Source organism: Pomacea canaliculata, linkage group LG4 (assembly GCF_003073045.1).
Source record: "Pomacea canaliculata isolate SZHN2017 linkage group LG4, ASM307304v1, whole genome shotgun sequence".
Classification (NCBI taxonomy): domain Eukaryota; kingdom Metazoa; phylum Mollusca; class Gastropoda; order Architaenioglossa; family Ampullariidae; genus Pomacea; species Pomacea canaliculata.
The window spans coordinates 1,881,109-1,895,701 of NC_037593.1; the positions used below are offsets into that span (position 1 = coordinate 1,881,109).

The following is a 14,593-nucleotide window of genomic DNA, read 5'->3' on the forward strand; positions in this document are numbered from 1 at the left end:
GATAAAGGATCTCTCTTCAGTTTTAACCATCGAGAAAAATTAAACTTATCCCGGAAGTTGGTGTTGACGCTGTTTACTTACACTAGGTCCGTGCGTGAGGAAAAGCTTCCAGCTGATGTCGAGGACAGGGTCTTCGTCACCACCCACGCAGTCGATGGTGAACGTGCAGAAATATTTATTTAGAAGAAATTTCCTTCAGTATATTTAGAAGGAAAATTCAATTTCTAAACAGGTGAGAGGCATATTATAGGACAGCCTATCGTTTATTCTATCATAATGTGAAAAAATGTCTTTTATATTCACCATATGCCGATGTGACGATACATGAAATGATAAGAACAATAATAATTAACACAATAAGTAGATTTGTATAATGAAGTTCCCCTCTTTGAAGTAGGCTCTATGAGCTTACAAAAGCGAAACATGTATAAATATAAATTCAAAATCAACAGAATTTGCATACATGCAGTGAGAAAACAATAATAAACGTGATTTAAATAGCGCATAATTCTCAGTACTTAAAATAAGTAGGAGACAATGACAGCATAGGAAGGATGAAAGGAGAAAGTGTGTAGACAAAAGACAAATATAGAAGACACAAAGAGAAATCAGGAAACAAACGGTAAGGATGGAGAGTGTCATAAATCTGTAGAGGAAGACAAGAAGGCGGACAAGTCAATTGACAATAATCACAACTATTGACAATTGTGTTGATTAGTCTGAGGAGTAATACCATACAACATTTGTGTAAGGAGTCATACTCATGGAACAAATGCGTTTTTATTTTGCCATTAAAGGATTCTATGGTAGGTAGATGGCAGATATAGAAGGGAAGAGAGATCAACTGTTTGGCAGCACAGTAACTAAAAATCCTGTGATCATATGTGCTTGTTCTAGTGACAGTAATATGGTGAGCCTCATAAACACAACTAACTGAATGCAGATCTCCCATTGACATGAAATTATATCTATTATTGGTTTATGAAGCAGTTTCACTCCCTAATGATTACCAACATTTATTGATTTGCTCTATTATTTTTAATAATTGTTCTTATTAATTGTAATGAACATTAAGATAAATATTAGTTTGGTATAAGAATATGAAATAAACATGCACACACGTAACAAATATGTACAAAATAATATTTGAATACTGATAAACCTTATTTTATTTATGTGTACAAAGACAAAAGTATTAGGGAAAGGTCCATGTTTTATCTAAATATTGGTAACATTCAAGGAAACTATTTAAAATTAGACAGGAGAGCTGGATTTATCTTGTCATGCTCTACATTACATGTACCTCGAAACACTTCAGGGTTGTAATGTATACAGTGCAGGGTTAAGGAGAGTTAGGTTCCCCATTCTAATTCTAAATAAACCACACATTTACTCGTAAAGTTAAAGATGGTTAGGAAAGTGTTAAGCGAAATTTCTTTCCATGGTTTCTTAATTATAAACGTGCATTTGTGGGCTTATGTGCACTTCCATGCACATGCTGTGACATTGTATTTTGGGCTTTCCACAGATTTGTGACAAAATCTGACACCATGAGAAAACCACTTGAAGTTACACTAATAGTCATGGCTTGGCTACTGTGCAATCATCCAACACCAGTGGCAACTGATTCGCAGATAAAGGCTCTCAGGCATAACCATAGGTTGTACCGGTCCCCTCATGAAAATACCCCACTCACTACAAGCGATCCACATGGTGGGGTTCCCATGGGAATATCCAATTCATTGTGTGATGATGCAGAGGTAAATTATTCTTTATTACATTTGAATGTACAAGAAACATGATCTGTATGCTACATAAATGTTTGTCAAACTCAAAGGCACTTTAAACTGGCCATAGAAGAGCTAAATTTACCTTGCTGTGTAAACACTACACCTCAAGATAAGCCCCAAGGTACATTTATAAACATTTAATTTTGTGTGTGTGTATATATATATGTGTGTGTTTAACATAAAGAAATGTTTGAACATTTTATCTTGATCATATTTTTCTGATCACTTTTTTAAAAACCATGGACCATCCTCTATAAGTTGAGCAAGTCAACAATTCTCTATTGCAGACTAGTCTTAGCAGCTTATCTTGTTTTCCGGACTCGCAAGTCTGAATATGTCACACCACTTCATTCTGTTCATTGGCTACCAGTTAAAGCTAGAATAGACTTCAAGCTGTCAACTCTATGCTTTGAAGGCTTCCCCCCCCCCCAACTACTTTATTGACAGATTTCAATGGTCTGTCCACACCCCTGCCTGAAACCTTCGCCTCTCATCAGACTCACAGATTCTATCTCTCCCTCCCGCAAAAACACATACAGACAATGGACATTCTCCTTCTGTGCTGCTGTGGAACTCTCTTCCACATCCCATTCACCACTCAGACTCCAAGGCTACATTCAAAAGCTGTCTGAAAATATATCTGTTCACAAAGTATTATCCCTGAATTACTATTCTTAACTCCTTGGCCATACTGTCTGTCATGCTAACCATCATGTAACGACTCCATTTTACACTACATCCCTTCATCCATTGCTTTGTGTTCTACTCTTGTACCTTATCTTTATGTTGTTCAGTGTCCCTATACGTACCTCATTGTCCACTGGCCGTTATCTTTCATTAATCATCATTATTGGTTTGTGTAGAGAGTTTGATAGTTTGATCTATCTTGGTCATGATGTAAGTTCCCATTATTATTATTAGTCTGTAAATTGAAAGTGTCAAGTACATATTATATATTTCAGACTTACCTAGAGGTTGATTGGGATCCAGCTTCCAAACAAGAATACACCTGTGATTCTGAGAGTGCTCTAAAACCGGTAATAATCCTATGTTTCTCAGAGAACACATTATGCACTCAGTAGATATTTCTGTCTATATGTGTGTATGTACATGCTCACACACACACTTCCAACTGGTTTATGTAAAAAACGTGGCGAAGCATTATGCAAGATGAACCATATCTTATTGGTATAAATTTCTGCCCATGAGGATACCATTATAGCCATTCTATATGGCTGCACGCTAGGATTCAAAACCCTTTTTTAAAGAACAGCCAGTGTAGCCATTCTATATAAATATATCAAGATCATGGAACAGTGTGGTTTTATATGGGTGGCTAATATGTAATGAAAGAATCTATTTGACTGTTTGGGGTGCTATGAATCATAAAGGTATTTTTATCTGTGATCATAATGTCGAGCATAATCCATGGTCACTTGGTTCTTTACAGATATGTTGAGAGGGTTGTAAGCATTATTCTTTATCATTTCCTGCTTCTGAAATGTATATGCTGGTGATAGTATGTTTAGCTCCTGAAACAACTGTAATACAATACCTCCATGAGTGTATTTTTCTGTGGATCTGAGCATTAAATTTTACACTGGTAAATATTACTGTCAGCATAACATTAATCAGAGAAGCATTTAGGAGACAACTGAGGCCATTTCACTCAAAAGAAAAGTTTTCAGAGATAAATTTGGTATCGTATGCTTGCAGGAAGAGGGCATTGTTAGAGAAGAGTGCTCAGAGCTGAAACAGGTCAGTGGGATTGCATTTTATTTCATTGTCAAGAATGTTCTTGCTTAGTTCCTATGATGTCTGTGGATTTCTTGCTGTATTAAAGGGAGGCAGTTTCTAACATCTTAAGTTCTTTGTCTTAGAATCAAACTCTTTTGGGGAATCCTGTTACGTCAAAAGCAGTAGAGAGATCAAAATTTAGCCAATCATTTTGGTAATTTATTTATTTGAGTCATTCACATACAGCAAATATGCATTCTTGGACTTCAGTTGTTAGCATGCAAATCATTATACTTCCTACCTTAAATCAGCATTTTAAAAAATGTGAAAACTTTTGTGACATTTAATTAATTTCTTTTCATTTAAAATAATGATTTGTGGGTTGTGATTTCTGCTTTGTCAGTTTTATTTTGATGATGGTAGTAGTTTGTTGAAGTGAGGATTTACAATGTTGGCATTTCTAATTTGTCAATTTTTTTCCCTCGAGGGAAGTGGATTGTTGGAAGTCACACATGCATTATTTAATATGGAAGTCCATTCAGAGTGCTTACACAATAGTTAAAATACAAATATCTCCTCTACATCACTTGTTTTTTATTTGACAGATGTTCTGCCCCGCTGACTAATACACTGCCAGAAAAAAGCCTCACTCGGTCACGAACACTGTTCCCAAATATAAAAGCTGCGTAGTCTTTTAAAGCACCACAATGCTGCCCATTTGCCAGCTTATTAAATTTAACTTCACATATTAGTGACATTGTCTCCTCATCTTTAATTCTCTTTATCTTTATTTTTTAAAAAGTGTGTGCATGAAAAATGTTATACACTATACAAATTAATTTCTTCTGCTATGTTTTTACAGCCTCAACATTTTTCCCAAGCTTTAATATTTTTTCTTTACTTTCTCTAGCCTCTTCACCAATGTTTACCCGATCCCATTGTCTACTCAGAAGCCATTCCAACTAGGTGACTATGTTTTTTTGTTAAATCTTGCCTTCTTTGCATTTTGAGTTTTAAATTATTGGATTTGCCAATTTTACCTCTAATACCCAAACAGTGTTGTTTCTTTATTGTTGAAAGGAAGGAGCATTAAATGAAGAGTGGAGAATCGCTGGAAGTAGCATTAGCCATAAACATTTGTCTATCTCATACCTGACTCATCGGGTACATTAGAGGGGCTGCTGAACTGATAAGGATTCCATCTTAACTGTTGAACACATGCACACAAACTCATTATGCTTCAGCACCAGTGATCAGCTGATTGAACTTGTGCTGTCATATGTAAATTGACATGAAATTCACAAGCATATCACCGCAGCAGGTGCTGTTCCAGACAAGAAAAATTTTCTTGTAGTAGTCTGAAGTTTCTGAATATTGAAGAATTCTTGGAAAAACTTGTTAACATTCAGGCAGCAACTGTTTTTTAAAACTCCTGCAAGTTGTTCCTTTACCAGTTATGCTTTTCTTTAAAACTTGGTTATATGGTAGAATACAAAAGTACCTTTGTAAGTGGCCTGTTGTGGGTGCATTACAGTGGAGCTCATCGACCACTGTGGCCACGGTATGGAGAGTATGACTATGTGCCACCCCAGCGCTGGCTTCATAGTCTTGAGGTATGACACTTGTAATATTTCCATAATTTTATGCAAGTGCAGACTCCCAAATAGAATTAGTATGTTCAGATCAGTGAAATTAAGGCTTTGCTTGCAAACACATGAGTTTGCATGCACTCACACACATGTTTGCAACTACAATTTGCATAGATATAGATTCTTTGTGGTGCTGCTTATGGTCTTACAGTATGTATCAGGGTAACAGTATATACAAATGTGTATTTATTGTCAGATTTTAATGTTTTCACATGCTTTTTTATCAGCATGGGGGCATTGTTTTTCTGTATCACCCTTGTGCTGATGCAAAACAAGTTGAGCAGCTGCGAGAAATAGCCAAAGGATGCCTCTACAAACACATCATCACACCCAACAAAAATCTTTCCCTGGACACCCCATATGCTGCCTTAGCCTGGGGCTGTAAGCTGCTGATGAGCTCTGTGGTTCCCTCCAGAGTTGTAACTTTTATCAAGGTGGGTTAACATTTGAGCTAGCTTGGGTTATCGTAAGCTACTACGAGAGTTCACATCCATGAAGTAAGGCTTGGTTTAGTGCTAGTGAATGTGTTTTATGCATATTGTGGATTTTTTCAGACCCACTTCGCAGATGAATGAATGCAAATGAAACTGATTGCACTGATGAGAAAGTATGTGTAAATTCCAGTGTGAATAAAGAAATAACAATGATCAAGCATTGTTTAGTGAGACACACGATATCGTGTATTTGTGTATGATGTTTATATGTTTGTGTTTGTTTTCATGCACAGGAACATGCTCTAAAAGGTCATGAAGGCCATGTGAATGCAGATGGCCAGTACAGCAAGGCCCTGAGAGTCCCTGCAACACACCAGCTTTATGAGGAAGACACTGAGGCCAGCCTTTGCCACATGCTGACCAGTGTGAGTCATGTTGACTGCATTAGTCTTTTCTTGTCTTGTTGTGAGCAAAAGATATTGAAAACAATTATTTCTCCCCATTTTATGGCTTTTTAGGATGATGAAGATAATATAACATTCAGAAAAAGATATCAGCCAATCATTTCATTTTTAACATAGTTAAAAGTAGGTTAGGCAAATAGATATGTAAGAAAATGAAACATATTGTATCATGTTAGATGGTTCAGAAAAATGTGGAATATAAAGACAATATGCACTTCCTATAGCACATGTCTGTTCTTATTCCAGGCTAGCCAATAAAAATATACAGTGACTTTGACTTCTCTGCTTCTGCATATATTTATATTTCAATTTATACAGTCATATATCAGTTTAACATTAAGATGATGGTTTATTTACAGGAAGGAAATAATAATCAGGACAGTTTAGCTGTCCATGGTGAAGATGGCAAAACCTTTTCCAGTACTGGTGAAACAAAATCAAGCTCTGATAGGTATTTCTCCTCAGTATCAGATATTGTAAACCGGATTGCAGCTGATTCTGCAAGAAGACGCAGTCGTCTGGATGAGGAATCAGCGAAACTGAATCGGAACATTCAAAAGCTGATAACTGCCTTTCGTAAGTTCCAGCAATAGGTACTTGCTGATCCATGGACTAAAGTCCTCCTGAAAGATATTGGAAAAAAAACTTTTCTCGAAGATGCTTGCCTTTATCATAGTGTATTTATGACAATGAAAAGCATATAGTCAGATAGTATAAAATGTGTTTACTTTTCTGAAGACTGTTATATAGATTACATTCTTAAAGAATGTTTTATATAATAAGTTGTAAGACAAGGTACTTCATTAACCAAAGAATTTATGGGAACCTACTGTGAAACTGATAATTTATTTTTAAATGTTTCAGTAGCCACACTGGTCTTTTATTTTTCTTGTAACTAATTTAAGCTACTTGTCGCCAAAAAAATTGACATTAATGACACTTCAAATTGTTGGTAATTATTTTCTGTCTTGGGTATGGCCTGTATAAGTAATCATACCTAAACCTTATACATGTAGTGTCCTTTTTGTTGGCTCTAGTCATTTCCCCTCTTTGCAGGACTCTAGTCATTTCCCCTCTTTGCAGGATATAAAAATAACTTGTTGATTTGACTTGTTTTTGCTCTCTGTTGACTCCTTCCAAAATATTTTAAACATAATGAAGGAGTAGAACAAAAATAATTTGTAGAAGTCTAGTTTTACTGCCTACAAAATATACTTGATCTCAACCACTCAATAGGATTCCATTTTCATTGTCTCAAAGGATAAATTTGCATTGATTTTTGTCATAGTCTTTCCATTCATCCTTACAAGTTAAATCTGTACCTCCTTTGTGTATGTCTTTTGGAAACTGTGATAACAAGCTGGAACTATATTACATTAACTATTTATAGTAAGTTAAAATAAATTTATGGATCTGTTTACCCATGACTTTTGTCTGTGAGATGATTTAGCTGTTGTACTGTTGTTTTTCTAAAAATTGTTCCCAGAGTACAGGTAAAGATTATAAGCTTACTTGTTATAATAAAGCAGTAGAATATCTGTAGTTACAAAAAATGATAAATATTATGCATCCATACTGATAAAAATTTGTTGTCTTCCTCTCAGGTTAAAAAGCAGATAAATGGAATGGATATTATTTGAGTTAAGTGAGCCTTTGATGCAGAACTCTGAGAAGTGAATATAAGTTGACAATCAGTGAACCTGTTACAAAAGTACATTCTGAATGACAAATGTTAGAAAAGGCCTCACACCCTTTTTTTTGTTGTTGTTTTTGTTTTTGTTTTGAGAAAGTAGAAAGAGCTCAAAAGACCTTAGCTTCAAGTTCATTACAACTGACAATACCAGGTCATTATGATGATACATTTCATCAGAAGCTTGATTGACCCATTTATCTTCGAAAAGTCAGGTAGAAAATTTCAGCAATATCTTGCTGCCAGGTTGAACTAGTGATTCGATTAGAAGTGCCTAACTCTCTGTTACCAAGTGAAAGACTTTCTGTGCAGAAATTTGCATCAGTTGCTTGAAGTGAATCACTGCAGTACAGTACTATAGACCATCTCAGTCTGGCTCCTTACTTCTCCATTGGCACACCTCTGACACAGTTTGAAAGATTTTCCTAACATTTGCTTTTTACAATCGAATTTTGCCATTGGTTTGATTCCTAGCCTTTGCCAAAATCAATTTATCTGTCAGAGTTGCAACTAAACACAAAGAGTAATATTGTGAGAGTAACTTCATCCCTTATACTTGTTTGCCATAATTTTAATTACTGGCTGCTGTAAGTCAAACAGAGAATAACTGAGAACCAATCACACTGAAGCAGTCGACTTTTCTGCTTTATATTAGAAGAGCAGCAACATTTAACTCTTCTGATGTTCTGTAGACTGTTATGTAGTATGATACATTCCCCATATACTTTCTTACCTATGATGCAGAAAAATTCAGTAGTTAATATTTGGAAGTACACATACTCATTTACATGTATCCCCCTTTTTAATTGTATGCTAGATTTAGCTCAATTTTTTTTCTTTTTTACTTATAGACATGTATTTTTAAGTTGAAGGAGTGGGATACCTTGACAGAAATCACTTTCAGAAAATATGGATGTATGTCATGGAGATGGACTTTCTGAAATTTGTTTATACAGCTTTCATGAGAAGCAAGCCTTGTAATTTATATCTGAAGCTATGTAACTGACATTTACAGTGTCTAGAAGACAATCTCTAAACTTTTTTTTCACATTGCAGACATGTTATGCAGGTTAACGTCAAGTCGCTTGGCGATTTTGATGTGAAGGATATAACTGAGTCACTTGCATTTTAAAGAGAAAATCTAAGCTGTAAAATAACTACAGATAAGTAGACTATTTCTTCAACGTGCAATAATTTTTGCTACAAATATTTTATTTACTTTGATTTGCATTCTTTCAGATATTTTTTGTACTTCTTGTACACTGAGATCTCTTAGATTATATACAGTTTTATGTTAAGTCGTACATCACAATTTTTCAGTTTCTGCTGCTGTGCATTTGGTTGTCAGATTCTAGGAATGTATGTGAAGAGAGTATTGTGATAATCACGAACTAATATCCTATACGCGTCCTTGGTGATAATTTTGATAATTTAAGAGGAAAAACACTGAGGAATATCCACGCTTTTTAAAAAACATTGTAGTTTTACATTGCTGTTTATTGATTTTTTGTTTGTTTGTGTTTGTAGGGACATCCTTAGTGTGTTTGTTTTTTTTTTCAAAATTGTGCAGGCTGCATGTGCGTTAAAAAATACTTTGACACCTTAAAGTAACAGAGTATTGAGCCCAAGCATGCCAGTCTTTGTCCTTGTTCAACAATTGGTTATGGCCAGTGAATAGAAATTTATCTCGATGCTTTTCCACATTCCAGTTTTGTCATCTATTCAGGAATGAGTTGCATTTACAAAAAATTAAAATTTAAAGAAATTAAAACCATGTATCTTTGTACAGTACTTTAAAAACTTTTTATCTAGTTTACATCAGAGGTACCCGACCTACAGCCCGCAGGCCACATCCCACATCCGGCCCGCTCATCTTAGCCAGACACAACATAATATTTTATTTTTAACATCATGATTCTGGCAAAACCACCATGTTCTAGCCTGCGAGACTTTCTATTGAGTCCAGTGCGGCCGTCAGGTGAAAAAAGGTTGGGCACCACTGCTTTACATTATACATGATATACTCATAGAAATATAATAGTCATTGTTAATCCAGTTATCTATTTCACTGTTGTGTTATTGATGTTATGCCTGCAACTTTCTCTATGCATTTTAATTTTACATCGTTGAATTACTTTTAAAAAGCCGAATACATGTATAAGGTATGCTCAAGTTTGCTTCTTTGAATTCAGTAAAATAAATTTCAGTTATTTCCATACTTCTGTTGAACTAGGAAAATTTAATACCTGAATGGCTAGATGAAAGCGACTTAAATGTGCAGATATTTTTAATGAAAATATAGAAGATATGCAGACATTATGGAACATGCATAAGACATGTCTTGTGATCTTAGAAAAGAATTAACTTTTTGAGTCTGTCCAGACTGATGTGTGTCCCTTCTTATCAAAATTTAGATGGAGCCCAGAAAGTACAAAAGGATAATTATTAGTCAAGTTTATAGGTAGTGCACCTCTTGCCTCGTATGTTACTTATGTTGTTCTTACAGAAAAATGTGCTTTTCTCTTTGTCATACTTCGCTTGTCAAGCATCAACTTGCCTTTTTCTTGGAGAAATGTAGATAAGGTTATAAAGTTCAAGTTGTGAAAGAACACTTTGCAAAAAAAAAAAAAAAGAAGTTTATCCTAAACACTTCCCCTGAGGACAACCGAATGTTTTTTCTGGAAGATGATAAAGTTACACTGTGGTTCTTATATTTTCTTCTCTCAATTCTAGTAGAATTATGACAACATAGTACAAAGAACAATTAAAGTCTGTGTATTTAAAACATGTTCTTTTAATTCTTTGTCATAAGACATAAACACTTCACCATCTGTTCTTAAAAAAATTGTTGTTAAAATGGATATTCTTGCATTTTTTCTCCTTTTTATTTTCACTCTCTCACACACATACACCCCTGACTTGCAACAATCTTACACAGTCTTAACAACGCCTTCCAACAAATTAGACTTATGTGACACAAAAGTCTGCACCGTTAAAAGCAAAGTTAGTGCAAGCTGTATTCATCTATTCTGTCCACTATATTCTTCATTCTTTGACATTATGAGGATATTTTTAGCACTTCTAAGCATATGAACTTGGCATAAGGCTATACTGAAAACATAATAAACTAATCTGCAAACACTTCAATATGTGAGAAAATGAAACTTGTTAAAACCAGATTAAAAAACAAAAACAAAACTGTTAATTTGTATTGGTGACCATAACTATAATCAGTCAACTGCTAGGTTTGTATGATAAAATAAAAAAATAACATTTGAATTCCAGTTTAAATTTATCCTGTAGTATTGATAAAGATACAAAAATAAGTTACAACAAGCAACAGGTTGCTAAAATTTTTACAGAGGAGCATACTCAAGACCACAATGTACATGTTTCATGCTTTTTCCCCATTTGGTCAACGTTTTATCCTTTGGTTAAATATTTGTTGTGGAAATAAATATTCCCACTATCTCTCCCCTCCAAAAAAACCCGATTATTTTTTAAAATTACCAAAACATAAATGGTTAGTAATCTTTTAAAAAAAAACAAAATTAATCCTAAAACAGTCACAAAGAAAAGCATGAAGAGAAAAAAAAAGTACAACAGCAGAAACTCAAAAACTGATCATTTCTGAATTTTATTCTCCATTGTAAACAATTCCTGGTTTCTTTCAAAGATGTACAGGGCAGTACATAAAGTGACAAATCCAATCTTCAGCACATTCAGATTTGCATTCCAGTTTAGTAACACCTTTAGCTAAATAGTAAACAATTTGTTCCACTCTCAAAAATATTTCTAGTGAGCTGAAACAAACACAGCTCCCATTTAAAAGAAATATACAGAAATATTACAGAACCCATTAAAGTGTGGTGTGAGAACCCGCAACTTTGTTAGCATCATCAATGAACTCTGTGGCTCCTTGCATCAAGCTTTGTGTTACTTGTGCAAGACTATGTAAAAGGTAATTAGAGGTTGATGGTTTTTGAGATAAAAGTTTTCAGTTCACTGTTCAGCATCCATATAAATGTCCTAATAAAGCAAAACATAACTGCAGAAAATCTAACAAGTCGTACAAATAAATGAGATACCAAACAAACAAGTCAGATTTCATTCAGCCGCAGTCTCTTAATGATGATCACAACCCATTCAATACTGAAATGGTGGAACAAATGGAGCAGCGAGATCAAAGGAATGGAATGATACATAGTCTAAAGTACCTGTTTGTCTTTAAATATAAAACAAATGAAGAATTATCACATTTGCTACTTCTTCATTGCCTCTTGGATCAAAACTTAAGGCACTCTGACAAGCACCAAGTTGCCTATTTGCTGGTGATGTACTAAATTTTGTCCATATTAATATTGTTCTTCAAAATGTCTTTTAAAAAGCACACTGAACCAAATGAACTGGGTCCTTCTGATGTTTCATGTAAAAAGTACACACACACATATATACATAGATCTTTAATGCTTGACTGATCTTATATATCCTAACATCTTCATCCACCATGTAATGAATAAATGCTTGTATGACCTCAAATGCAGATGATAACAACTTTTTATGTCACAAACCAAATTTGAATGAAAAGAATCTCCCCCAAAACACATCAAAACAAAAACAGAAGTTTTTATATCACAGTTCCTTCTCCCGTGCTACATCAACTTCCTTCATTTTCATTCATGTCCAGATCTTAGTCACTGGCCAATGGAATGGAGCACTTACAAAGATGCCAATCTATTTTTGCATTATCTACCACACTCACTGCTGGGTGTAGCTTTACAAAATATACATACAGCATCTTCTACATCTTTCTGATCTTTCACAATAATGTAAATATGAAGCAGAATTCATGTCCATTGCAGCATTATGGATGAAATGCTGATTGTTTTGTGCATAGTAATATTAAATTTCCTGAAAAATGTGAAGACTCTTTGACTTGTAATCAGCATTGTAGCTGTCAAGTCTTGTCAACAGTTATAAACATTAGTTGTTACAGGATTATTAATATTTCTGGGAAAAGCAGATGTTGACTGAGCTAAAAGTCACTGAAGGCTGCAGCCAATCTGAATGCTTCCACCTTAGGCTAACAAGGTGTTTCCATAATGATATGCCTAACTCTATGTCACAGAAAATGCAATGAAACCTTGTTTCTCCTGAATAGACTAGAGTAATTTGCTGAGTAGTATAAGGTAATGAAATTTAGTCATAGAAGGTTCCCAACCTGGGTTAGCTTTCAATCTTAAGTCAGCAGCTTGGACATTCCAGCAAGATACTCAATTTGCATGGGCAGATTTGGAAAGTTATCTCTAACAGCAGCACATAAAAGAAAGATTTTGGGCCAAATGCTGTTCAATGAAAGGACAGTGTAACAAACTCTACAGATTCTATCCCCATTACTTGATCCAACAATCTGGAAAAAAATAGCAACTGAACAGCAACTTAGATATAAAGTGAGCTTCAACATAGAAATAAAACATAGTTTTGGTAAAAGGCTACAACTTGCATTAAATGCAGGTCTCTCCTCCTCATGGAACTGAATCTTTCACTTGTATCAGCATGTAAATGTTTTTGACAGTCTTAATAAAACTAGTCAATATAAAATGAACGATGTCAGTGGTGTTTTGTAAATATGTTCAGAATTTTATTCAAAATAAGAATTAGTACCTTTCAAAAGGTAAATCACATCGAGAAAGACTTAATAATGCAGAAACATTATAAAGTACTATTTCAGTCCACAGGCTCTTCCACAAACTTCTGTGTGAAATCTGACCAGCAGCTAGACCATACTGTATATTAAGTTTTATAAGAAATTTCGATGAAGCTGAACAGGATGAAAATCATGCCACAAAAACCTCTCCATAAATCCACATCGGCTGAACCAACAAATCAAGATAGTGTGCCCAGAGCCTGGCCAAAACGGATCTTTTGCCCGTCATGGACCTTAAACTGGAAACCTTTAGGAGCTTCAAAAATAAGCACAATCGTTGAACCAAGGTTAAATTCCCCAAACATGGATCCTTTAGCTACCTGAATGGACGACTGGAAGACTTTATCAAAGTAGGCACCCTCAGGATACTTGGAACGTGTGTTTGTCTTCAGATCCTGTTCCAAGAACAAACACTCTTTAAGCACATCCGCATTCATTAAAGTTTGTTCATGCAAAAAAATTATATGCAAAAGAATAATGGTAGGGAAAATACTAAACCTGAAAACTTAAATCGTTATTACCTTTGTCAACAAATGCAAGAAAAGTACATCTGTGAGAAAGTTCCAGGTTATTTTTTACAGATGACTGACGACAGTACCTACCTCATCACAATAGATCTTGATAGAGCCTACATTGGTGGCACCAACAGCACACATAGAGAAGAAACCATGATCCCATGTTCCTGTGTACACGGCTCGCTCATTGAAGTTAAACAGACCCTGAATCCAGCGTGCAATGCCAGGGTTGACACTCAGAAGTTCTCCTGCAATTGACAATGTCTCTTGACTGTGCATCTGCACGTGCACAGCTCTGCAAAAGCTGGCTATTTCGGTTAAAACTTCACAATTAATTTGCAGTCTCTTCTTATTTATGATCTTTTTATAATTGCATGGCCCCCATTCTCTTTAAAACAGACTTTAAAAAAATAATACCACCACCTAGCCAAAAGCCAATAGCTTTCTTTGAAAGTTTCTATAACTGTCATAGCATTATAAATATTATTCAAATTAATCTGATTTCTGTTGACATAACACAACTAGGCTGTTGTGGGAATATCAATTCCTTATATGCTATTTTCACAAAATGATTTACAACATCTATGCAACTATTCTTTTCCGAATT

The 14,593-nt window shown here is 34.9% G+C and overlaps 2 protein-coding genes across 6 annotated transcripts in view; one reads left to right on the forward strand and one right to left on the reverse strand.

Moving 5' to 3' along the window:
- Positions 1-10,549, forward strand: LOC112562626. Its single transcript, XM_025235984.1, has 9 exons — positions 1-232; positions 1,529-1,760; positions 2,753-2,827; positions 3,507-3,548; positions 4,438-4,493; positions 5,062-5,140; positions 5,404-5,610; positions 5,904-6,035; positions 6,434-10,549. Exons 2-9 carry the CDS (start codon positions 1,551-1,553, stop codon positions 6,665-6,667), a joined length of 1,035 nt encoding a protein of 344 aa, XP_025091769.1. The 5' UTR covers positions 1-232; positions 1,529-1,550; the 3' UTR covers positions 6,668-10,549.
- LOC112562624 (phosphatidylserine decarboxylase proenzyme, mitochondrial-like) overlaps positions 10,541-14,593 on the reverse strand; it is a 20,673-nt gene continuing 16,620 nt past the window's right edge. For all 5 annotated transcript variants that reach the window (XM_025235980.1, XM_025235978.1, XM_025235977.1 and 2 more), the window contains 2 exons: positions 14,074-14,234; positions 10,541-13,866 (listed from right to left, as the gene is read on the reverse strand). In XM_025235980.1, coding sequence (XP_025091765.1) covers positions 13,651-13,866; positions 14,074-14,234 — 377 coding nt within the window. In that variant the 3' untranslated portion in view covers positions 10,541-13,650. The remainder of the gene's footprint in view (positions 13,867-14,073; positions 14,235-14,593) is intronic.

Coding starts and splice junctions, on each gene's coding strand:
- LOC112562626 (XM_025235984.1), top strand. CDS start 1,551: ATGAGAAAACCACTTGAAGTTACACTAATAGTCATGGCTTGGCTACTG. Junction 4,494..5,061: donor TCAGAAGCCATTCCAACTAG/GTGACTATGTTT, acceptor GGTGCATTACAG/TGGAGCTCATCGACCACTGT. Junction 6,036..6,433: donor TTTGCCACATGCTGACCAGT/GTGAGTCATGTT, acceptor GTTTATTTACAG/GAAGGAAATAATAATCAGGA.